The sequence below is a fragment of the Enhydra lutris genome, unplaced genomic scaffold (genome assembly GCF_002288905.1).
Source record: "Enhydra lutris kenyoni isolate GAN:26980312 unplaced genomic scaffold, ASM228890v2 scaffoldscaffold83, whole genome shotgun sequence".
NCBI classification, from domain to species: Eukaryota; Metazoa; Chordata; class Mammalia; order Carnivora; family Mustelidae; genus Enhydra; species Enhydra lutris.
The window spans coordinates 1,225,722-1,251,790 of record NW_019154167.1 but is presented as its reverse complement, the minus strand read 5'-3'; the positions used below and the strand labels follow the sequence as shown (position 1 = coordinate 1,251,790).

General features: G+C 49.7%; 1 protein-coding gene across 1 annotated transcript in view; it reads left to right on the top strand.

Annotated features, from left to right (window-relative positions):
* LOC111161282 (FERM and PDZ domain containing 3) overlaps window positions 1-26,069 on the top strand; it is a 57,026-nt gene that overhangs the window by 9,015 nt on the left and 21,942 nt on the right. Inside the window, exons 5-12 of the mRNA XM_022524865.1 lie at window positions 7,002-7,106; window positions 10,734-10,841; window positions 13,539-13,670; window positions 15,319-15,438; window positions 20,041-20,177; window positions 20,506-20,632; window positions 22,722-22,811; window positions 24,718-24,897. Of these exons, the coding sequence (XP_022380573.1) occupies window positions 7,002-7,106; window positions 10,734-10,841; window positions 13,539-13,670; window positions 15,319-15,438; window positions 20,041-20,177; window positions 20,506-20,632; window positions 22,722-22,811; window positions 24,718-24,897 (999 nt within the window). The remainder of the gene's footprint in view (window positions 1-7,001; window positions 7,107-10,733; window positions 10,842-13,538; window positions 13,671-15,318; window positions 15,439-20,040; window positions 20,178-20,505; window positions 20,633-22,721; window positions 22,812-24,717; window positions 24,898-26,069) is intronic.

Below are 26,069 nucleotides of genomic sequence, written 5' to 3'. Positions count from 1 at the left end.
AACTCAAGTGTCCAAACGTAGGTGCAGAATAAAAAGTCTAACACTGCCCCCACCTCTCATACCAATGCCCCCAACACCCCTCTGCCCTCCAGTTCTGATGCCTGCGCTGTCCTATTCCAGGGCCTCTTTGCTGTGGCCAGGCTGCTTTCCTTCTCCCCCAGTCCAGGTCTTAGTTCTTATACCCTGCAGGCTTCTGTCCTTGTACTGCTCCACACTTCTTCTAACACGGGTCTGTTTCCTTGAACGCCTGGCTTGAGACTCTTCCAGACACCTCAGCCTGACCAACCTCAATGAGAGTTTCTCATTTGTGGGTCCGTTCAGCAAACATCTGTTGAATACCTACCATTCAAGGTGCTCTTCTGAGCTGGGAACGTGGCAGTCCATGGCACAGACATGGCTCCTACCCTCACAGAGCTTATAGTCTGGTACTTGGCCTTATGCTCTCTAAACCCTTGGAGCATAGAAGTGAGGACAAACACACAGGGGCCATAGTCAAAACAATTAACCTGTACAGTCAGAGCCTTTTGATCAGAATGTAAGCCAGCCATGGGCACTGGAGCAGAGTCTTGGAGGCCTCCTAACTGGGCCAGGTGTTAACCCTTAGTTGACCATTGGTAAAGAGATCCCAGAGCAGAGGTCAGGGGGCACCCAGGAAGCTCAGGGCAGTGGCTACTTACCAATCAGTGTGAAAGAAACCCTCACAATGGGAATGGCCATGCCAGCACCTCCCCAGTAAATGTCAGTCTTGCATACATGTGTAGTCGATCCTCACTATTCTGGATTCTGCATGTGCAAGTTCACCTACTCCCTAAAATTTATTCGTGACCACCAAACCAAGACCCATGGTGCTTTTCTGCTCACTTACGGACATAGGCAGAACATGAAAAATTAGAGTCTCCCAATGCACACAATTCCGGCTGAGGTCAAACAGGGCAGCGCCCTGCCATCTTGTTTCAGCCGTCACACGGAGGTGTCTGGAAAATAGAGATGGCAGGGAGCAGTGCCAGGTAGTGCAGGAAGGTCAGGCTCTGGAGCAGTTGGATGGGCTTTGAATCCCAACTCTGGCACCCGTTAATGGGGCAGCCTCAAGCAAGTCACTTAACACTTCAGAACTTCATTTTCTCCCAGTGAAAGAAAATAGAATCTACCAGGATGAGTTGTTTTTAGAATTCAAAATTATCATCTGTGTGAGACATACACATACACTCGCACTCATGCACGCACACACATGCACGCCTGTGTGTGCGCATGCCACACTCATACATACACGCACACACACACACATTTCCCCCAGGAGCAACTGTTCAGTATTCATTCGTTCGGTGTTTGAGGTGACTTTATAAAACATAACTACCGTGAGTCACAGAAATGGACTGAGACAGAGAGTCTTCTCTCAAGATGTGATGAGAGCTTATCTATACCTCCCCTCCCTGCAGCCTGTGTTCATTGTGATTACTGTTTCTTCCAGAAGACAGTCTCCCGGTAGGTCCAGCCTGTGGCCCAGGAATCCTCATACCTCTGAGGCTCCTTCTGGCTTCCACATTCTGTGGCTGAGGAGGGTCTAGTACAGTGGTTCTTGACCCTGGCTATACATTAGAACCACCTGAGAAGTTCTTAAAACTATTGATACTTGGGCTTTAGCCCTGAGCAATTGAATTTGAAGCTTTGGGGACGGGACCCAGGAGTTGGTCTTTCAAAAAGGCTTCCATAAGGATTCTTATGCAGCCAAGATACGTATCAAGAGCTACTGATCTAATATGCGGTCTCTTTCAGATGACACTGTTCTTGTAATAGAGTGACATTTATGATGTCAGACCATTGAGGGTGTTTTAGTGGGGGTGATCACAGGGGTCCGTTCCCAGGGCCCGTCTATGCATACTGCCTCTATAGCCACTTACTACACCCATATGTATTTAAAAGAGTTCCTTAATCTTCGAGTGACCGACTATCCCCCGTGATTGACTCAATATATATGCATTTTGGTAACTTTAGACCTTGGCACATGGTAGGTCCTCAATCAATATTTTTTAAATACTTTGTTGGGACTTAAAATGGCCCTCGTGAAGAAAATAGACAGTCCCTTCAAATGAAACTAGTTTTCCAGTACTGAAGACTTACCTATACCCAAAGAGCCAGGATCCCCTCTGCTTGGAACCATCTGCCCAGAAAAAAAAGGCCAAAATAATGAGAACTACTCCAGAAGTATTAGTTTTCCACAGAGCTTCTCAAGGTATGGTGCTTGGCAGATGGTAGGTGCTTAAGCCGTATCTGCCAAATTGGTGAACTAATGCATTATGAACCTTAGCAATCAACTGCTCTCTTTAAGTCTGTGCCTACTCTACACTTGGTGCTAGGGGTAAGTAGAGTAATATAAAATCTCATCTCTTCTTTTACAACCTAGTGGGGGACATGAGCTCCAGCAGTGTGGGTTAACAAGGAGTACTGTAGGGGTACCTGGGTGGCTCAGTCGGTTAAGCTTCCAACTTTTGGTTTTAGTTCAGATCACAATCTCAGGGTTGTGGGATCGTGCTCCATGTCAGGCTCTGTGATGGGCATGGAACCTGCTTAAGATTCTCTCCCTCTGCCCCTCCCTCCACCTCTTTCTCTCTGAGGGAGAAAAGGGGAAGAAGAGTACTATAGAAAATCTGGGGAGGGGACTGGAGGAATTGGGGAAGAACTCAGGACCAAGGTGGAATTTGAGCTGGGCTTTAGAGATGGCTTTTAGCTAAGCAAAGGGGACACTGGGGGCCCAGAAGGGCAACGATGGTGAAGAGGCAGCATGAGGTGGGCACCGGAAGTGGGAAGCAGCCCAGTGTGCCCAGGGCAGTGTGCCCAGAACAACTTTGTCGGGGCCAGAGATGAGGAATGCGGGTCATGTGTGTCTTGCAGGGGGACTTGGAAGCCGAAGAGAGAGCATGTTCACCTCCAGGCCCCAAGAGCAGATCAGAAGGCCCTGGGTCCCTTATCAGTAGTCCCATGAAACTAGGTTGGCTAGGTTGGCCCTAGGTTGGCGCTCAGACTCCCACAGTGGTTACTATGGGGATTGCTTAGAAGGAGGCTCAGGTGTCAAAGACAATAAACCAGTGGAAAGGAGACTAGGAGGCTGTCCGTGCTGCAGGAACCCAAGCTTTATCCTCTCACAATCCAAGTGGGGCTCTATCTTGCACTAAAATATTGGGCCGTATACCCGACTTTGAACCCAACCCTGAAATCTGTCCTAACAGAGCCACCAAATTAAAAAGAAAAATGGTCAGAGAATCACCAGCTGCTGAATTCAGTCCTGAGGGAGAGGCAGGCCCTCTCCGCTATTGCTTATTCCACTGAGCTGCTAGCTTCATATTGGCTTCAAGGGGCTTACAGTGGCCCCCAACGGTGCTTCCTGATTCTGGTCCCGTGTTCCCAGCCAAAATTCATTTTCACCAGCGAGGGGGCCTGTTGCAAAGTGAGATTCCCAACTGCTTGAGGGGGAAAAACGGGGTCAGTGAAGAGCTCAGATGTCCCAATTAATCTCTGCCTGATGGGCTAGGACATTTTCAACAATATAAATTCCTGTGCCTTATGCTCCTAGAGATTCTGACGTTTTTAAGTCTGGCGTGGGCCTAGAAATCTGTGCTTCGGCAAGTGCTCCCCAGTGATTCTTACCATCAGGAAGGTTTTAGAAACAGTGGGGAGTGCATGCTAAAAAGTTAGTGCAGGGGTTAGCAAACTTTTTTCCCTGTAAAGGGCTGTCTAGTAAATATCGTAAGCTTTGTAGGTGATGCATGATAGTTGCAAAAACAAACACAGGTGGAGCCTGAGTGAAGATCACAACTGTATACCAATAAAGTTTTATTTATAAAAACAGGTGGCAGGCAGGATCCAGCCCAGGAATTCATTACTCCTCCCTGGGACCACATTCATGCTTTGATCAGGGCCTTCCCAATTCTTAGTATTTTCACTCAAGAGAGTGACGTGACCCTCATGTTAAGAACATCAGGCCCTGTAGCTGAGCTTCAAAAATGCTTTGGAACAGGGTGACCTTTGAGAGCCCCTCCTATCCCACTGCAAGGCAGACGTCACCTGTGTGGAGGCACCAGGCTAGACGTGAGTCGGTGACATGTAGTTGGGACCAGCTGGCGATGAGTGAGTCACCATCAGTGATCAAGTCTGAAGACTGAGAATAGAACGGAGTCTTAGAGACGGACAGGACAAGGGTCAGTGAGGAATGAGGCATGAACAAGCTGAAAATAGCTCTACCACAGACACCGGAAATGATTACAAGCCCTGAAAATATAGGCAATTCCACTTCCTCCTTCATGGTTTTGCTCCTATAAAAATATCTGGATCTTCTGTGTATAGTCGTATCTGTTGGGCAGGATCCAATCTGAGACTTTTGGTAGGGATCCCAAGGAGGCTGTCCCCTCCTCATAGGTAAAGACCTGGAAGGATACCAGTTGTGGTCCTTCATATGTTCAAAGGTCCGTTCAATAGGACCAGCATCAAACCGGAACCAGTGGAGGAAAGATGGGGAATGGACACCCCGCTTCAGTGGGCTATGGGGCCTAGTCACCAATCCAAGACGCTGGAAATCTGGATTCCAGTTTCAGCTCCACTACCAAATCATTTTGATACTTTGAGCAAACCCTACCCTCTTCCCAGGGGCCTCCATTTTCATGTGTAAAAATAAAGGGTGGACTACACAGCCTACTGAGGCCTCTAGAGATGCCTCATTCCCCATGGTGCATGAAGGCATCCGATGACAGATGGTTACAGAAAAAGGAGGGAATGATGGGTAGAAGTGAAGATTTCACCTGCCTTGTGTCTGTGGTGCCTCAGGTGGACATTCAGACTACTATGGAGACAGAGCCAAGCAGCGCTGCCTGAGCAGAGTTCCAGATCTTTCTATCTTGCCCTTGCCCTGTGCTCCTGCTGCAGCCTGCAGCCCCTGCCCAGGATTTAAGCACAAAGCTGCACAACATCCAAAGGCATTTCTTGACTCCCACGAACAATCAATACTGTAATCACTTTCTGCAACGATCTCCAGGCCTGGATTTTGTTGTGCCATACCGTCTGCTGCCAACAAACCACCTCTGTGGCTCAGGATGAGAAGTCTACCGTGCCTTTAGCTCAGTGGTTCCCCGCAACTTTAGCCACATTTGGAAGTCATTGGAAACTTTAAAAAAAAAAGAAAGAAAGAAAATGCCAATGCCTGGGCCCCAGCCCCAGCAATCTGAGGTCATTGATCTGGGGTGGGGCCTGGGCATCAGGGGTTTGGAAAGCTGCCCCACTCTTTCTGCCATGCAGCCAGGAAGGAGACCCACCGCCCGAGGTTCGAGTGCACCTGGGTGGAACAGGTGGCTTCCTGCAATCCACCCTCTGTGGGGAATGAGATTGCTGGCTCCAGAAGAGACCCAGCTGGAACCAGGGCCCAAGCCCTGATGAGGACATTTGTTTCTGCTGTGTCTTTATCTTAGGGCCCTGCATTCCTGTGGCTGATCTGGTAAATGGATTTCAACTGCAGCATTAATGGCTGAAAATAGCATAATGGATCCCCTTCCCAGTTGGCAGAGGCCTTCGGGACCTTAACTCTCAGGGATTCTTGATTGTGGGACTCCAAGGCTCCATGACAAAGCCAGTAGAGGAGGTGGTTTGAAGGAGCCCCAATCCTGATGTACCCCCTAGTCCTGCTCACCTTAGTAAGTGGCAACTCCGTTCTTCCAGTTGACTCCTCTCTTTTTCTTGCCTCCCACATCGGATTCGTCAACACATCAGCTCAGTTCTGTCTTCAAAATAGGTCCAGAATTCACTCCCTTTTCATCACCTCCATTATGACTACCCTAGCCCAGGCCACCATCATAGTTGAACTGTGTTATTTCAGGAGACTCCAAACTGGTCTCCCTACTTTGGGTGTCGACCCTCCTACGCTGTTTTCCACACCACAGCCAGAGGCATCCTTTTAAAATGCAAGTCAGACCGTATCTGCTTAAAACCCTCCAGTGGAGTCAAATCAAAAGTTCTGACCATGGCTGACAAGGCCCTACGTGACCCAGCCCCCACCTGCCTCTTGGAGCGTAACTCCTCCAGCTCCCCCTCTATCGCTCTGCTCTGGCCACACTGGGCTTCCTTGCCGTTCCTCATGCGCCCGGATCCCCCTTCCACCTCAGAGCCTTTATCATCCTTTCTGCCTGGGAGGCTCTCTCTCCCTCACTTGCTTCTGGTCTCTGCTTAAATGTTCCTTCCTCTGAGAGATCTCCCCTGAACATCTAGTCAAAAATAATGCCCTCCTCACTCACCCCTCCTCACTAGTGCGTTCTCTTGTGTAGCCCTCCACCCTGCTTGATTTGGCCTCAGAGTCCTTGTCTGCTACCCAAAAGGAACTGATTTGTTTATTGTCTCTCTGATCCTGCGAGAATGATGCTCTTTGAGGCCTGGGAGTTTGGTGTTGCTCCCTGCTGAATCCCTCGTCACCTCGAACAGTGCCTGCAAATAGGAGGTTCTCCCTAAATTTGCCACACAAATGAATAAATGCCCTCAAAGACATGAAGGGGGCCCCTCAGCAAGATTCCTCGTTTTCCTTGGGTCATTTTCTATAATCTCCTTCCTGGGGGCAGGGCATATCTGTGAGATGAATAAGATCATTCCTTTAACTCCTTTGAGGTGCTCATATTCAGATGTAATAAAAGCCACCATTTAGGTATATCTCACACTACGAACACCAAATATGTAATCATTCAGTGGATGTTATTACTAAAGAATTTTTGCCAACTCCCCTAGGCCTAGAGTGTTAATAACGGGATTCAATTTACCCAAATTCAATGCACGCCCAGCTTTTCTCAGAACACACCAGTCGTGGAAGGAAGCACTTAGCACGTTGCCTTGCACCTAGCAGGGAATCGATACTTATCGACTTATTGATCAGCAAGGCGAAGTGTACCCGTACTGAGACATCTTAACTCCAGCATGGCAAAGGTCAGGTTCTTTCTGGGGATGGAGCACTCACCGGCCCTCTGTTCTTTTTCCAGTCCCCCAAATCTGCTTTCATCAGCGCCTCAAAGAAGGCCAGGCTGAGATCGAATCCTGCAAAGGTCCGATTTTCTGAGCAGGTGGCTGTTGGAGAAACAGACGCAGTAAGTGCAGCTTTAGCTCCCTGTCCTCAGCCGTCGGCTAGAATCAGCTGGGCCCTGGAGGTCTCCCTCTGGAGCAGGCGCTCATCTGCTGCTCTTTGGAGCGGGCGGGGCAGGCGGCCTTATGGGGCTGGACGAGGAGAACCACAGGGCTCCAGGCTAGCAGTGAGTTAGGAATATGTGGGCCTCCCTAGCCTAGCTCAGGCTCAGAGCCAGCGCTCCACAAACATCCCTGGGCTATTTGATAGAAGCAGGAAGGAGGAGGTAGTGGTTTTCTGAAGATCCCAAGCCAGAGCGGCTGGTGAAATCGATCTCTCTTCGCATCAAAGTGGTCCTGCACTGGCCCAGCTTGACCCAAGAGGACACCGGCTAGCAGCCTGGGGGAAATGATACAGACTCTCATTGTCACAGAGCTTTCATTAGGCACCTGCTGTGTCCCCAGCACAGCAAGGGATGCAAAAGAAACACTTCTTCCCTGCCCCTGCATACAGCTCAGTGATGGTGGGGGGCTCTGGGGGGTAGTGGTTTGGGTTGAGATGACGCAGTGTCCCCCACTGGGTGGTATGGTTTCAACGAGCAGGTGATCCTTGACAGTCCATTGCTGTGCAGCTGCCAGGCTGGGTGGGGGGAGGTCATGGCCAGCCCGCAGTCTTTCTCATTGCTCTGTTGGGGTTTCCCTGAGCTGAGCTGCCTGCTCCAGATAAGCCCAGAGAAGAGATGGGTGGAGAGCAGGGAGGTGTGTGTTAAGCAGTCATGGATTATGGCCCGAGTGCCCCAGGAGCCTGCAGAAGTCCGTGATAGCCAGGTCGGGGTGGGGGTGCGGGGCGGGGAGAGCTGAGCTAACAGCCGTTTGTGGGCTTTTACAGGCGTCTGCGGGCTAGGCTCCCAGGAGGCCCATGGCCCATCTGTACAGAGGACAGCTGCCATTGAGAAAAGCCAGCAGGCCCAGCTCGAGCGGGGAAGTCAGTGGGGTGCCAGGCACTGGTGTAGTTCTTTGAAACAGAGCCACTCAGAAGGGTTAGAGAACACAGGTGTCTTCCATGGCCTTTTCCCCGGCACTCATCCCAGCCTCAGCCCAGGCCCTCTTCCATCCCCGTTCAGGGAAAGCTGAGAAGCCAGGGGACTCCAGGGTCCCCCTGGGGAAGCCATCGCATAGTTGGGTGTTTGGGCTCCATCTCCATCAAGAGAAGTAGGAGGTTGGTATCATGATAAAGGACACTCCAAGGGCCAAGCCACTAAGGGGACATGTGTGTCCTAAGCCCTCGAAAAGCCAGAGGAGATGCAAATTGAATCTGGAAAGGACAGACTATCCTCTTTCAGTGTTACAGAGTAATCACTCAAGACCAGGCCACCCAGTGAAAACCTCCCTTCCATCTCTCCTCTCCTTCTCTCCTCCCCTCTCTGCCTTTCCCTTCCGCTCCCCCTTCCTCACTCTCCCCTCCCCCCAGCATGACTCCCCTCTCCTACATCTCAGCTAGCCACAGTCAAGATCAAGGCCCGACCCCAGACGAACCTCAAAGCCAGTGCCCCAGAGTGGCTGGGACCCGCCCAAGGGTCCTTCCATCACTCCTGGACAGGCCACCACGTGCAGTGTGAGGCCCTTGACTAAGACAGAAACAGACAGACATCAGTCTTCCCACTCTAGCTATGCTCCAGAAGAGACCTGATGTCACAACCCCCATCCCCATGCAACCAGTGTGGACCCTAGCAGCCTCACCGTTGCTCAGGACCTAGGGGAGTCCAGGCCCAGGTGACTCCAAGACTGTCCCATCCTCCCTCTGCCTCGGTGTTCCGGGGCTTTATTAAGCAGCCAGAGCACAAATAAATCCAGTGGGCGTTCCTTGCCAACTCTATTTTTAAGCAAAATCAATTAAGTAATTATCTGAGTCCAACCCAGTGTGCTAAATAAAACGTGCCACGGCTGGGTGTCATCAGCCTGGGCCTGGTGGGAGGAAGGCATCTCAGGATCAGGCCGAGAACCAGGGAGCCACGTCTTCCCAACATTATACCCACTCCTGACTCTCCACCACCCCCAACTGAATCCCAACCAGGGAGGACTTGCTTGTTCATTTCTTCATGTCTGTGAGGGTCCCCAGATGTAGACTGCTGTTCTTCTGGTCTTTCTAACAGTCTACTCCCACCATTAGGTCAAAATCTAATTCACCTCACCTAGGAAATCTTACCCATCTTATACCTGTTGGTTTGGCTTTGGTTTATAATTGCTTTCTAGTGGATTCACGTGGCCGTGCCCGGTCTCTACAACAAGATTATAAGACCAAATCCAATCCTCTCTTTTTGCCTGGCCCTCATGGAAGGTACTTAGCATAGTGTGAGGTATATACGAGAGGCTCAATGAATGCCCACTGAATTAAGAATTTCTGGCCATCTTAGAAAGCTTTTTGGTTCCTCTAAAACTGGTGATGGCCCAGGAAAACAATCGGACTCTCCTGATGATTCTAATCATTCAAGTAAGCACACATTACATATCTACTGCTCATATATTCAATACCCATGTATTGTGCACCAACTATGTGCCAGGAACTCTGCTCAATGTCAGAACTACAAAGATTGAATAGGGCTGAGTTCACCATTTGTGAAAGACAAACATTCTTCAAAAATATGCTAAGAGCACTGAAAGAGGTGTGTGTGACATTACCCTGACAACACATGGGAACACCAGGTCCAAGTGCCTGATGAGTTTGGACAAGAATTTACAGAATTGGTATTTAAGCTGGGTTTTGAAGGATGAGTAGGAGTTGGCCACAGAGGGAAAGAGGAAGGCAGAGAGAACAGTCTTTATTTAACACATATTTATGGAGAACTTAACCACTCTATAAATCAAGGGACATTGGGCTGAGGCTGAGAAAACTTTTGCTAAGAAGTTACCAGGTGTTCAAACATGGGCTTTGCCAGTGGTCCTCAGTCAGGGTCGGCACTGCCCCCTCTCAGCTTTGGGAAATGTCGGAAGGTGTTGTGGGACATGCCAATGACTTGGCATGCTATTGGCATTGGGTGTTTCAGGGTCAGAGATGTGCAGTGTCCTGCAGGTAGTGACACAGTCCCTGAACGATCAGTTGTCAGAAGTATACAGGCTGAAAGGGCAGGATGGGTACCTGGACTGGCAAGACAGGACTCTGGAGAAGTAGGCAGGGGCCAGGTCAGAAAGGACCTAGGAGACTGTGGGGGTTGGCAGAGCAAAGGCACGGATGTGGACATGATCTCGGCCTGCGAAGGGGCTGGTAGAAAGGGGAGTGTCCGCATATAAGAGCAAGTGAGTGAGGTGGGTCCTAAGGAGGCCTTCCATCTGCTGTTTAGGGTATGGTGGTATCTGTGGGCCAAGCATCACCCCTAGTTGTGGAACGCTGAGCCGCAGTAGAATGGGGGTGCGCCATGATACCGAATGAAAGGTGAACTTTTGATATGGCCCAATGTTTTCATAGAGCATTTGGTTCTGGTCTGCAGGTAACATGATCACTGATCTGTTCTTTCCTCTGTCTCCTTGTCCTTCCATACCTTTGGCTCCCTGTCTCCTTCACTCACTCCCTTCTCTTCCTTCCTATACCCCTCCTCTGGCTTTCCTCTGCCTTCGAAATGAGCCCCTCTCCTTGACCTTTCCCTGCCTATTCACAGAAAATGATGAAGAAAGAAGCTCTTCTCCTCATCCCCAATGTCCTGAAGGTCTTCTTAGAAAATGGGCAGATCAAATCATTCACTTTTGATGGCCGGACTACTGTTAAGGTACATACAGTCTCCCCTCTCTCGGGTCAGACTTTGCCCTCTCTGGGGCACACACGGCTGCTCGTTCCTGGGTGTCTCTGGGTCTGTGGAGAGTTGCTGCTGGGGAGCAAGGTGGCCTTGGTGCTTCTGCCTCTGTGAGCCCCAGGCTGCGAGAACACATAGCCCTTGGATGAGGGTGTGTGGGGGGAGGCGAGAATCTGAGTGCCCAGCTACGCATGTCTGGTGTGTGTGTGTGCATGTGCATGTGTGCACCTACTTGTGCACTGCTCTGTGTCCATGTTATACCGGGTCCTTCAAGGCTCTCAGGAGCTAAGGAGCGTGAAGATCATTAAAACATTTATACAGCAAAAGTGATTTATATTGCTACGATAACACCTATGTACATTTACACACAGAAATCAACAAACACAATCTCTTGGGAGATTAGCCTAGCCATGCTTTGCTTTTTAAATAACCATCGGATCTTAAGCACTGAACCAAGATTTGAAACGTCCAGCAACAGTCCCTTTGGCTATTCCTTTCTCAAGAAGAGCAATTACTGAGCTGTGACTCTTAAGAGCTCAGCCAGCTGTCCAAAAGCTGCAGTGATTCCCTTCGTCCTGAGGAGGAGAGACAAGGAAACGATTAACCCCCAGGTTCAACTCAGATCTGGGACAGAAATCACCACTCCTACTTCTTCCAGACCCCCTCCAGAAAGAGAATGCCATCCTCGGAATGAATTTCCACGCAGCCAGTGAGATAGCATCTATCTGCCCAGAAAACCCACTTGGCTCATAGGTGTCCTGAGGTCCCCAGGCTGGGGCCAAGACAACCTTATAAAGAAGGAAACCCCTGGGCCAGGAAAATTGTCTAAGAGGAATTATCAGGTGTTCAGGGTCGGCCTCGCCGGCGGTTCTCAGCCAGGGTTCTCAGCCCCTCCCGGACAGCATTTAGAAATTTGGGGTCATCCCATGGTTTGGGGTGCTACTGACATTGAGTGTCTCCAGGTCAGAGATGCTGAGCATCCTGCAGGGAGTGAGACAGTCCCTGAATGACAAAGAATTGTCCTGCCCAGAGTACCAGTAGCACCCAAGTTATAGAACACTAGACCTACCCCGTGTGGATGGAACTGAGAGTCTCTTTGGAAGGCTTAGGCCTGGGTCGGTCCCCCAAGGGGCCTAGGACCAAAACGTATTCCTTAGGGTATCCTGGGATGGTCTCTGGCCTATTGGAGGTCTCAGCCTCTGAAAGGGACATCGAAGCCCAGCTAGGCCGCCCAAGGGTGTCCAAGTGCCCCTCCTCCAGATGTGGCCATTTCTCTTCATCAGTATGTCCTCTGAAACTCTGTCTCCGCACCAGAACACTTGCTCCTCTCATTCCCCTCGGAGACTTCTCTGAGCGTCCCCCGACCTCACAACAACCCAATGACACAACGACATTGTTGCCTCTGGGTACCCCCAGCCTTTCAGGACAGCAGTGTCCCCTGGCTTGTGATCTCATCCTGACCTCAGCCAGCCATTCCTTGGAACTCAGACAAGCCGCCAAGCCACTTGTCCCAGAGAGAGGTACCTGGGTATTGAATCAACAGCCTAACACAGGGGCTGTGCCACTTGTCACACCAGCTTGGCAATCAGCAGCTTGGCCATTCGCAATCTCGGGGCAGCTAAACGGCAAAGAAAACCTCATTTGTCTCTGCCAGAGCTCCAGCCACACTCGCGCCTCTATAACTACTTGAATGCTACAAAGAGACACTCTCAAGTACCCACCAGTTTCCAGCCTCACGTCTGAATGGCTTGGCATCCTTGAATGTTCACGGAGGGGCTTGTTTGGCAACTCTGGATGTAAGGGAGCTGTGCATTCCCGTGCCGGCTGTTCTCCGGCCTCTGGGGGGTGAGTTGTGCTGACTCCATGAACACACACCCAAACACACACAGACACAGTGTGTGTGCTGCAGCGACAGCAAATAGATGGCAGAAGTCTCAAAACTGACATCTGGGCAGCCCCCAAGGACATGTTTGCAGACATCCTGATATTAAAAGTAGGGCAGCGGAGCAGACAGAGCCTCGATGTAGTCAGATTTATGACTGTACACAAGACACGTGATGTGGTTTCTCTGCATGGACACATTTTTCAAGCTGCTAAATTGATCATCTCCAAAAGCCAGCTACAATCAAAAATGAACATTTTGCCAGTGACTCAAGTCATTCGATTTAGATTATGAATCCAGAAATAGTCTACTTTTTAATCACGTAATTGGGGCTCTTGCTCTTGTACGCTCCTGAGGAAAGGGTTGATGGACAAGCTAGAGTGAACGTCCTGACTTATGCAAGGTGGGGGAAGAACCAGCATCGTGCCTTCCTTATTCAGTGGTGCACTTGGTAGGCACTCCAAAAACATTTTGTTGACTGCAAGGAGGGAGGGAGAGCCATGACCACCTTTTGCCAAATGTCTGGCCAGGCCAGGTTCAGAAACCTCTCCGTCTACCACCCTGCACCTTTGCTGTTCCCCAGAGCCCAAGTACTCATGGGTTACTCTCCTCAGCCTGGAGGAGGCCTGGGCCACCCTAAAAGCCCGTGTCTCTGTCTGGTCACTCTCCTGGGCTCCGCCTCCTGCCCAGGACCATCTCTTGGTGTGTGGTCCCCCTCTCCTATGTTTGGTGCCAAGAGTGGTATAGAACTGGAATGTATCTCCCTCTCAAGGCTCTCTTCTCTTCCATAGGATGTGATGGTAACATTACAGGACCGTCTTTCCCTGAGGTACATTGAGCACTTCGCTCTGGTCCTTGAGTATGCTGGGCCAGAACAGAACCACAAGTTCCTGCTTCTCCAGGACAAGCAGCCCCTGGCTTATGTAAGTAACTCCTTCGGCCTGGCTTGGGAACTGCCTGTGGCCTCTACTAGAGAAGAGGACTCCGGGCATCCTCTTTCTGGAAAATTCATAATGATTTCCTCAGCCAGCCAGCCCCCAGAAATGAACAGTTCTCAGTTAAGGTCCATACTAACCACATCCAGTGGGCTTTTGGCAATGTTCCTCGTGACCTGAGAAGGGCATGAAGATTGTTAGTCTCGGTCTCTAGTGGGGAAGGTGTGGGGTGGTGAGTCACGGCTTGGCTTCCAGAATACTGGGATGGAGAGCGGTGTCAAGCCTGCTGTCTCCTGGAGGCCCTGCCTGCTAGACTTCTCTGCCTCCGAGGGGAAACTTGGCCTTCCGATGAAGGCTGTAATATGAAAAGGTCAACAAGTGGGGTCTACTGAGACCACTGAGGCCGGACAGGCGTGGGCGGAGAATGGGCTAAGTGGGGGATGGGCAGCATGTCACCCACATCAACTTTCAAGGTAGAATAGGAGAAAGAGTCTAGGGAGAGCCTGAAATGCTGGCTGGTACTTCACTAATGGGGAAGCACCAGGAAGAACCAGGGGGGCCCACCAGGATTCCCAGAGAGGGAAGGAGGAAATTGGAGAGGGGCCATTGGGAAGAAATGCCTAAATGGATGTGCAGCAAAACCCAAAATCAGACACATACACACACACACGAGGATTTTAGGAAAGAAAATTCTTCAAGGTTGGCTCTCAGCCAAATGCCGTCCAAAGCCTCATGGGTTCCCACCTATAGAAGGAAGATTGTTAGCTTGGAAGGGGGGCCTACACACCACCCCGGCCCCTCAAGAGGCCTTCTGAATCCAATTGGTCTCTTTTTCTAAATGGGATTTTAAACTTTTTTATTGAAAAAAAAAAAACACCTCAAACATCTGCAAGAGTAGAAGGAATTGTATCATGACTCATCATGACCTATGGCGGCTTCAACAGTTACCTATACAAGTTACTTGCATCACCTATACCTACAGATGGGGTTTTAAAGCTTGACTTGCTTTTCATCAGCCACTTAACTCTGCTGGCACTGAGCCTCTCTGCAAGGTGAAGGCGCTAGCCCCGCAGCGAGAAAAGAGTCAGCGAAGTTAACAGGAGCCCCCTCTTCCCATCTTGTGTCTTGGGCCTTAGACCCCATTGTTGACAAAGGCCATGTCCTGCTTAAGTGATTCAAAAATCCTAGTCAGTTTGGGGTGCCTGGAGTGGCTTAGTCTGGCAAGAGTCTGCCTTAAGCTTGGGTCATGATCCTGGGGTCCCGGTATCGAGCCCCACATCGGGCTCCCTGCTCAGTAGGGAGTCTGCTTCTCTCTCTCCTTCCAACTGCCTCTGCTTCTGCGTGTGCTCTCTCTCGCTCTCGCTCTCTCTCTCTCTCAAATAAATAAATACAATCCTTTTTTAAAAGGTCTTTAAAAAAAATTCTAGTCTCTTTGGACCAGAGGGGTAGGCAAGACATTTCCTCAAAGGATAATTGGGCTGGATCAGGTGGGAGGCAATGGCAAGCGGCCACCTCACTCAGCCCCAAGCCCAGCCTTGAGAATACACCTCAAGGTGTGTGTGGCTCTTACCACTACAGCCATGGGCCACGGATTCCCAGATCTCTTTTCCTCACCCCTCTTATCCCTGGGATTCAGGTGGTACAGCGGACACACTACCAAGGAATGAAATGCCTCTTCCGAATAAGCTTCTTTCCCAAAGACCCCGTGGAACTGCTGCGTCGAGATCCTGCTGCTTTCGAGTACCTGTACATCCAGGTAGAGTCTGATTGGGGATACACAGACAGACAGACCCATGGACAAACAAGCAGTCAGGCTGTTCTGCCATCACTATGAAGTCTCTATGTAAGTTACTCCAACCTCCAGGTAACTCTGAAGGCTCTCTCCTTTGCTGCTACCATTGTGGGCCACAGCCACCTTATTCAGCTCAGTGACCAGAGCTGACTGTGGCTCAAGTCCCGCCTAGATGTTTGGACAGAGCTCCTCGGTTTGGGGGAGCAGGCAACCCATGTCACTCTGTCAGCATCACAGTGTCCCAAGGTTTACCAAGCCCATTTGAGTAGCAGGGGGGCCCTATTCCCAATGCCTCGCTCCCTGATGCCCAATTCAGTTCATTCGGAAACATTCGCTGAGCACTCCCTCCAGAGCGGGCCCTGTGCTAGGGGCTGGCCATCAAGATAAACAAAGAATTGTCCCAGCCTGCTAGATCTCATGGACAGACATATGCACAAGTGAGTAATAAAACAGCATGATGGTCCTATGATGACGTCTGAGTACGATGTCACCAGGAGCAGCCGGAAGCAGTTTGCCAACTCTTCTTGGGAGGAGGCCAGGGGAGGCCTCACAGAGGAAGTGAAGCATGTGTGCTCTTAGCCTCAAAGGATATGTGGACATTGGCCATGTGTGGAGAGGGAGTGGAAGGTGTGCATTCTAGGCAAAGGGACGGGCATCTGCCAAGGTTTGGTGGCATGAACCAGCACAGGACGTTGAGAGAACTGTGGGCAATTTCTCATGCCTGGAGTGCAAAACAGGAGGTGAGGAGCAATAAAAAATGAAATGGGAGGAAAAAAAAGAAAAAAGAAATGAACTGGGAGAGACCAGAAACAGGTGGGGAAGGGCCTGGCAGGTCATAACACACACAGAATTATTTAGGCCTGCATTTTAACAAGCCCTCTGAGGGATTATGATGCCCAGTGGTGTTCGGGAACCACTGCTCTAGGGCATTGGGTCTTACCCCTAATTGCGCTTAGAATTATCTGAGAAGATTTTGGGGGAAAAAAGCATTCTCCTCCACCCAAGACCAAATCAATCAAAATCCGTGGGAATGCGCTCCAAACACTGATGTTCCTCAGGTGATTCTCAGTGGGTAGCCAGGGGTAAGGAAATTCTGCTGCAGAGCAGGGGTACAGAAATGTGGAAAGGAAAGCAGGTCCGGGCAGATAAGCAACTTTGAAAGATTACATAGGTGCTGAGGGAGGCCAGAACCGGGGCAGTTTTGGATACAGGGGTGGGGGAGAGGATTCAAGAGATAATGAAAAGGTGGAACCAATGGGCTTTGACTTAATACGTGTCTGGGAGAGGTGGTCTCATTCTGCAAGTTAAGGAGTACAGGGGGTTTCTGGAATGCGTTTGGGGAATAGATGGGATCAGTTGGGGATGTGTTGAGTCCTAGGTGCCCATAGAACGTACAGAGTACTTGATGAGAAGAGAAAAATAACTCCAGACTCATCTCTGATGATGTCAGACATCACGGTTGTCTCTTCTAACAATCCCAAACGTGAGGAACATTTCTCAAACAGCCCTGGGCTCCTCCACCAACACTCTGGCGGCAATGAGTTGTGGCTCCTCTCTGAATTTTTTAAGTTTAGCTCTCTCATTTCGTTGACCCTAAATCTCTTCATCCAAGCTTCCAGGGATCATCTTGGTTCGATTGTTTTGGAATTTGTAAGTCAAGACCATGTCTACCCTGTCCCTTCCCTTCGTGATGATATGAACTTCACCTGTAATTTCTTCTTTTTCATATAGAACAGCTTTATTGAGGTCTAACTGACATATAAACTGCACATATTTAAAACAACCATTTGGGCGCCTGGGTGGCTCAGTGGGTTAAGCATCTGCCTTCAGCTCAGGTCATGATCTCAGGGTCCTGGGATCAAGCCCCACATCGGGCTCCCTGCTCAGCGGGGAGCCTGCTTCCCCCTCTCTCTCTGCCTGCCTCTCTGCCTACTTGTGATCTATCTCTGTGTCAAATAAATAAATAAAATAAAAAATAAAAAGCAACCATTTGATAGGTTTTGACATAAGTTTATACCCATGAAACCATCACCACAATCAAGATATAGAGCATATCAGGCTTCTGTTTCATCCCCTCCCCACCCCTAACCCCCAAGCAACAAATGAGCTGCTTTCTGTCACTATAGATGAGCTCACATTTTCTTGAGCTTTTATAAATGAAACCATACGGTATGTACATTTATTTTGGTCTGACTTCTTTCACCCGGCCTAATGATTTTGAGATCTGCCCTTGTTATGTATTTCATTACTCCATTCCTGTTTATTGTTGAGTAGCATTCCATGGTGTGGATGTACCAAAATGTTTTTATCCGTTCCTCTGCTGATGGACATTTGGGTTGTTTCCAGGTTTGGGCTACTAGAACAAAGCTTCTATGAACATTCATGCACAAGTCTTTGTATGACATGTGCTCTCTTTTCTCTTGGGTCAATACCTAAGAATGGAATGGTTTGATCATACAGGAGATCTCTCTTTCTTTCCTTTTTAAAAAAGAAACTCCAATACTGTGTTCCAAAGTGGCAGTACCATTTTACATTCCCACCAGCTGTGTATGAGAGTTCCAGTTTCTCTACATCCTCATCAGTACTTGGTATTGTTAGTATTTTTTTTTTAGTCATTTTAATAGTATTCAGTGGTATCTCAGTGGTATCTCACTTGCATTTTCCACCAACTAATGATGTTAAACATCTTTTCATGTGTTTGTTTGCCATCGTACATCTTTTTTTGTGAAGTGTCTTTTCAAATCCTTTGCCTACTTTTTTATTGGGTTTTTTTGTCTTCTGGTTACTGAGTTATGAGACTTCCTTCCTGGATACAAGTTTCTTGTTGGATATGTTATTTGCAGTTTCCTCTCCCAGTCTGTGGCTTCTTTTTCCAGTCTCTGAACAGTGTCTTCCATGGACCAACTTGAAGAAGTCAAATTTCTCGGTGTGTTCTTTGATGGATAATGCTTTTGCAGATCATGCCATATCGAAGAAATCCTTGCCTAACTCATGGTCACAGAAATTTCTCTTTTTTTTTCCTAGAAGTTTTAGCATTTTAGATCTTGGATTTAGGTCTGTGATCCATTTTGACATAATTTTTTTATGCAGTACAAGGTATCGACTAAATTTCTCTCTCTCTCTCTCTCTCTCGTATTATGGATATCCAGCTGTGCCTGCACCATTTGTTGAAAAGACTGTCCTTTCCCCACTGTCTTGTCTTTGCACCTTTGTCAAAAATCAGTTTATAAAGGTGTGGGTCTATTTCTGAACTCTTTATTGATCTACTGGTCTATTTTTTATGCCAACATCACACTCTTGATTGCTGTAGCTTTGTAAGTCTTAAAATCAGGTAGCACTTATCCTCTAACTTTTTTCTTTTTCAAAGTTGTTTTGGCTGTTCTAGGTCCTTTGTATTGAATTTTAGAATTAGCTTGTCAATTTCTACCAAAAATCTGCTATGCTTATGATTGGGGTTGGGTTGAATCTATAGATCAGTTTGGGGAGAATTGACATCATACTAATACCAGGTCTTCTGACCCATGAACTTGGCATATTTTTACGTTTATTTAGATCTTCTCTAATTTTTTTCATCAGGATGTTCTAGTTTATAATGTACAGGTCTTTCACTCATTTTGACAGATTTTTCCCTAAATATTTTATATTTTTGATGCTATTATAAATGGTTTTGACTTTTAATTTGAATTTCCAATCGTTTGTTCCAAGCATGTAGAAATGCAGTTGTTTTTTGTGTGTTGCTCTTATGTCTTGCAACCTTGCTAACTCATTAGTTTTAGTAAGCATTTGGTGGATTCCATTGGATTGTCTACGTAGATGATCACTGATGAAACATTCATTTTCCACTCTCTCCTGTGCTGCCGTGATACCACTGTGGCTCCCTAGTCCCTCAGCTCATCCTGGTTTCACCTCAACCAAATGGGCAACTGGTCTAACCGAGGCTGAATCATCAAGAGCTGGGACTCTGACACTTAGGGTTTGGGGGCTGTCATAACTTTAGTCAGTAGTTCCAGGGGACCCCCCCTTTAGGATAACAGAGAAGATTGACTCATTGCTGCTTTTGACCTTTGGACCCCAAGGATCAGAATATCTGCCCCATCCCTCTGCAATCCGTCTCTTACCCTGGGCTTTGGGATCAGAGCGCTATGGAGAGCTCCTCCCCGTATCTCTCTTGATTCCCATCTGAGCTAGTAGAGGATCCCTGTATGGCTGGGGAGTGAGTTTAGGCCTCTTGGAACAGGACAAAAGAAAGAGAGTGGTGTCGTGTCTCGCTTTTGCAGTGACCTAGATATTCTGCCCATTTGGGCCTTGCCATTGTGTGCATCTATCCCTGTGAAGCCTGTCCGGGATCTGCTAAATGAAGCAAAATATTGTCCCGAGACCTAAGATTCTTCTGTTGCCTCTCCCCTAAGGGGAGAAACTTCCTCTCCCCTTTTACTAGGATGTCTTACTTGATACCACAATTCTTTTCTGGGATACAGGGGAGTAGATGGGCAGGGAGGCTGGAAGGGGGTTGGGGGGAGGGAACACCTTTTTTAATTGACAGGTTTGGACTGCTGTCTCCTGCAGAGTCGGAACGATGTTATCCGCGAACGCTTTGGAATGGACCCCAAGCCGGAGATGCTTTTGGGCCTCACTGCCCTCCACATCTATATCACGGTCTCAGCTACTCGGCCTAGTCAGAAGATCTCGCTCAAGAATGTGGAGTGAGTTGTGCCAGGGCCCTTTGGGAAGGGGGCAAATAGCTGTAAAGGGAGAATATGCAATGGTTGAGCTGTGCTATGCTTTCCAGGAATGTAGGGCCTGGGGTGGGAGTGAGAATTATGGTTCCCCACCCCTAGACCGCGATGCCGTTGAGCTCCAGCTTCTACCAGGGAATCATGACCAATGGAATTCTCTTGCCCCGTCCTTCTCTTTTTCTTACAGACTGCATCCCTCTGCCTCTCAGATTTAATTTCTGCCTCACCATCTTCTTTTCTCTGCCCCACTTTGTTGCCCTCACTCATTTCTTGCTTTTCTTCTTTCTGCTTTTAGGAAGGAATGGGGCCTGGAGCCCTTTCTTCCCCCCTCCCTCCTACAGGGCATCAAAGAGAAGAACCTCCGGAAGTCTCTCTCTCAGCAACTGAAGGCCCACCAAACACATCCTTCCAGCAGCACCAAGGTACCCAGTGTCATCCATTGGGTGCCCTGCTCAGACACTAGCAGCTGTGGGACTCTCCTGTGTGGTTTCCCAGCAGGTCTGGTCTTCTGGGAGAAACCCCCTCCCCCACCACACACACACTGTTTTTGACTCAGGTACACATCCAGCTTGGCTGGATATGGGGGATGATGGTGGAGAGTGATTTTTCCCCAAGCCTGAGCCTCGCCCAGAGACCGCTCAGGGGCAAATCACCAGTGGAGGCCAGGATCCTCCAAGCAAAGGGGCCAAGATGCAGGAGGAGGCAGTTCTCAGATCATTCCACCCATTTCCTCTGTGCCAATTGAGCACTTGCTGTGTGTGGACAGCACTGGACTCTGGGGAGGCCTGTTTTCCACAGAAAGAACTGCTCTGTTCTTCATTAGTTTTCTAATCTGTCAGGCGGGGAATAGGGAATTCTGGGAGATGAAAGCTCAGCCGGGTGGGACACGGCCTGACCTGGAGAATGGGTCACTGGGCGGCCAGTCGAGAGTTCACGTCACTGCAGTACCCTGTACCCTCTGAGGGACTCCCAGTCCCCACCCCTCCATCCCTGAAGGTCTCAAGCCCTTCTCAGTCTTCTGGTTGCTTCCTGCCCAAGAGGCAGGAGGGGTGGTTAAAGGCAACATAATCAGCATACAGACGCAGAGGAGACAGTGGCCCCCCCCACCAATATACTACCCTTCCGGATTCCCTGTATTACCCACAAGCTTCTCTTTTAAGATGCAAATTTCCCCAGAGACTTAAGCCAGGCCTACCTTGCTGTGCATATTTAATCAAATTGTTTTCCTCCCAGAGGGAGAACATCAACGCTCCCTGACCATCTCCTCAGCAAACACATTTTTTTGAGGACACCCCCACCCCTAGTGCTTGGGCTGGAGAGGCGAAGATGAAAAAGGCCTGCCTGCTCCCCAAGCTTAAGTCAGGCACAGGCTAGTGGGGAAACACGACAGTCTCAACACAGAGCGACAGTCAGTCACAACACCATGCAACAGGCGTGGGGGCTCTGGAAACACGGAGGAGGAGGAACACCCAGCCCAGCCTTAGGGAGATAGGAAAGGCCAGGAATTGGTGCGTTTGATGCCAGATCTGGGTCTTGACAGACAGATAGGGGTTTGTATAGATGAGAGGGAGGTGGGAGGAGGAGGACTTTCCCAGGCAGGCAGATCCATCTGTACAAGGCTGTGGGGGTATAAGAGAACATTGTGCATGGAAACAAATGCAAATAATTCGGCATAAGCAAGTACAGAGAGTGCAAGGCACATGCCTCGGGGTGGGGGGGTTCTGAGAGAAAGCCAGAGAAGCTGGCAGGAGTCAGTTTCTGGAGCATGCCGTGTGCCATGGACATCGGGACAGGACATCCTGTGGGCATCGGGAAGCCACAGAAGGATTTAAGCGGGTGACTGACAGGATCGAACTGCTGTTTTAGGCTCTGCCCTTAGAACAGTGCGGAGGGGTTGAGGGAAAGGAGTATGGATAGGTCAGAGAGGAAGTTAGGAGATCCAGTCAAGGTGAGATCTTGGCTGGTGGCCATCAGGTGAGAGAATGTGAGGGGAGCCCAGTGTGATACAGGTTTCTGGCTCAAAGGCCGAGGGGAAGTGGGTACTGTTTCGAGAGACTTTTCTATGAGGGGATGGCAGAGGAAGAGCAGGCTTGAGGCTTAGGGGTGCTCAGGATTAAAGGCATTGATTGGGACCCTGGCTGGGGATGGCTGGTACCAAGGTGGCAGGAGGGGATCTCAGGACAGAGGTGCAGACGATGTGGGACGTCTGAGTTAGGGAGAGGTGTTGAAATGACCCTGAGAACAAAATGAGTAAGCTGGGTTTTTAAGGCAGGAGGATCAGGAGGTCAGAGGAGGGTTTAGAAAGGGAGACAGGATGGCTGGAGGCAAGAGTTGTCCAAACTGGAACCTTCCTGCAGTTTTCCTGAGGGTCTCCTCACACACCCAGTGTGGCTTGCTGGCGCATCTGACTAGCGCCCATCCTAAGATGTTGATGCTCCTTCCTGAGAACTCAGGTTTGCTTTTCCTGTGCAACTCAGGCTTCTCACGTGCCTGCATGGGTTATTTCCACAGGGCTCTGCGATTCAGGCAAAGCTCCAGTATCTTCGAATTCTGAACGAACTTCCGACCTTCACAGGCGTTTTATTCAACACTGTGGGCCTGGTCAGTGAGGGCCATGGTGGGGAGGGAGTCCCTTGCGTGCATCTGGGTTTGGGTGGGGGGCAGAAGGGACTCCACTAGAGCTTTAGGGTAGCATTCTCTGTCAGCAAACACTTCTAAAGACCTTTTTCTTCCTCCTCTTTCTCCCTCTCCCTCCCCATGGTGCTCCAGTCCTGCCTTTGGTAAAATGGTCAAGTAGGAGGCCATATTTGTTTTCAGTATCCCTCCATGACCGTTCTGCGTCCCCTTTCCTCGATTTCAGGGCTCAGCAGACTTGTTGCAGAAAGAGCTAGGTGGTGCATATTTTAGGCTTTGCAGGCCATGCGGGGCTCTGTCACAACTATGTAGCTGCCATTATAGCATGAAAACAGCCATAGACGATGCAGACACAAATGAGCATGGCTGTATTCCAGTATCTCTTTATTTATGGACACTGAAATTTGAATTTCATGGGATTTTCACATGTCAGAAAATATGGTTCTTTTGAATTTTTTCCAACCATTTAAAAATGTAAAAATCATTCTCAGAGTGTGGGCCGTGTAAACGCTGGAGTTGGACTGAATTTGGCCCCAGGCCAGAGTTTGCCAACCCCTGCTCAGCCTTATCGCCTTTCCCCCTACCCCTGCAGCCCCTCCCATCCCCTCCTCCTGCCAACCTCAGGCTTTCTGAGTCTGCATACTTCCCCCTACCTGCCCAGGGTCCCCACTGTAGTAACACCCCTCCCTGGTGGCGCACAGGGAGGTCCCCCTAAATCTTCGCCCCAGGCTAGTCCACCCTAGTGAGCCATGGTGGAAGGGAATTCAGATCACCTTGCTTTCTGGATGCAGGTGCTTGTCATGCTCGGGGGAACACGCTGACATGCTCGTGGGTCACACTGATGGAAAGCCGCTTATCAAAGTGTCTATAGCAGACCCAAAGAGGTTCCTTGGGGTGAGGCTAATGCCAGAAAATGGGCCAGCAGAGGGCTCAGGCTTGATAGTGCTCAGGTGCAGAGGGATGAATTTACATACTGGTACTTGCAGATCCCTGAAAGCCTACTCCCCTCCCTCCACCCCTGTCTACCCTCTTGCCACTGCTGATATTCGTATAGGTCATTCCTTTGGGTTAAGACTGCTGTTTTGCTGGGATGCTAGTGTGGCTCAGTCAGTTAAGCAGACCTGTGCCTTCAGCTCAGGTTATGATCGCAGGGACCTGGGATCGAGTCCGGCTTTGGGCTCCTTGCTCAGTGGGGAGCCTGCTTCTCCTGCTCCCCCTGCTTGTGTCCCCCGACTCCAACAAATACGTTCATAAATAAAATCCTTTAAAAAATAAAGTAATTTTTTTAAAAAGATGACTACTGTTTTGCCAAAGAACAGATGTCCTTGCAGGGAGGGGCTCCCCCGACCCTGCTCTTAAGCCCCCAGTCGACTCCCAACACCTGAGGCTGAGTGACTGTCTGTCTAACTTTTGGCACCAGATGCGGAGTGCAAGCTTAGGTGGCTCTTGGGCAAGGAAGTGAAGACCAGACACAGGATGCCACTTGCTTGGGCAGAACACTGGGTTGGGGTACCGAGTGGCCCGCAGCAACAAATGGAAAGCCCCTGGGCTTGGTGGGGAAAAGGATACTGCAAAGCTTTAAAACACAAACCTCCCCTATGTCCCGATTTTGCTAGAGCCAGCCCTATCATGGACCACCTCACTCAGCCTGCTGCTGAGGCTAAGGCATCCAGTGACCCGGGGCTTGCCCTGGGAATAGGAGCAAGACCATTTGCCCCTCATAGTTGTCCCCCTGCGCTGGCCCTAAGCCCCAAATGTTTCCAGACCTCCCAACAGAACCGGTTCAATGCCTGTTTTCTATTTCCTCCCACCTCCTCTGCCACCTCCTCTGCCCTTCTCTCCGTGAATGCTGCCCACCACACTCGGTCCGCAGGATGAGAAGCAGTCGGCCACCACTCTCCTGGTGGGACCCCGTCATGGCATCAGCCATGTTATTGACCTCAAAACCAACCTCACCACTGTGCTGTCCGAGTTCAGCAAGATCAGTAAGATCCAGCTGTTCCGGGAGAACCAGGGCGTGGCCCGGGTGGAGACCAGCATCATGGATGCCAAGGTAAGCCCAGCTTTGAGGAGCTACTCCTCTCCAGGGACAGGCCTTAGGAACAGAGAGAGGAGTAAACTTGAGAAAGAGAGTTTGAGCCTTTCCAGTGAGGGTCAGTGATTCTTAAGTGGTTCAGAGCCTGGGCCCCTTTGGGTTCATCTTTCTTTCCTTTCTCAGCCCTGTGGGACATGCTATCTTGGCCATATAGTATGGTCAGCCAGTGCTAGAGAAGGCTAGGAAGTGTCAGATTAACCCACAAGGGGTCTTCAGTAGAGGGCAGGGCAATTGGACTTGGAGCTACCCCCAGGCCATGGCTTCCCGATCTTTCTTATGTCACAGCACACACAGAAAATGACATTCATGTGGAATGATGGGATAAATGGTCCAGCCCCAGAGACTATGGCCTCCCCAGGCCCTGTCTGGCCACCCCAGAGGCTGAAGGGATATGCGCACACCAGTTGGGGAGCCCTGCCATAGGCATACACACTTGGAATCATGGAGTAGGGGGTGCATGAATATGTGGACGGACCCACGGAGGCCTGGGGAGACAGGGAACAGGCTGAGCCTAGTCCACATCTGACCTCCCAGAATCTAGCGCTTCCAGAATCTTAGAACCTTTCCCACAGATCCGCTCCTTCAGACTGGCAAGCGCCTATTACCTATGTAGAGTCTGGCAGCCATGGTCAGCCGCCCACTCCGTGGCTCTCCTGTTGAACACCCAAGTCACCAGTGTGGGGGTGGGGGCAGCCTTGCTTGCCTGCTAGCCGAAGTTGTTAGAGTAGATGCAATTTTCCTTTCCTAAAGCATTTCCCAGGGGGGTGATTTTGTTAGCAAATTAAGAGATGCACTATTTGCTGTTTCTAAAAGACCAAGTTATTTATTTTTGTCTTTGTGAAACTCATAAAGCTTTAATATGTTAGTTTTTCCACCTGTGATTCCCAGCATTCACGTTGGTTTAGGAACCCACCTGGAGCTGATACCTAATTGGCTTGTGGCTACTTCCTCCACGAATGATTGCTGCCCTCCGCCAGTGTTGTTGGGTAAAAAGCCGGGTGGACAGGTATGGAAGGGAGAGGAAAAGACAAGACATGCAGGGTAGATATGGCTTCCTGAGAAATAAAAAGGGTTTAAAACAGAGAAACAACTTTCCAGATGACTCTTCTCCTATGTTGTATGAGTCACTC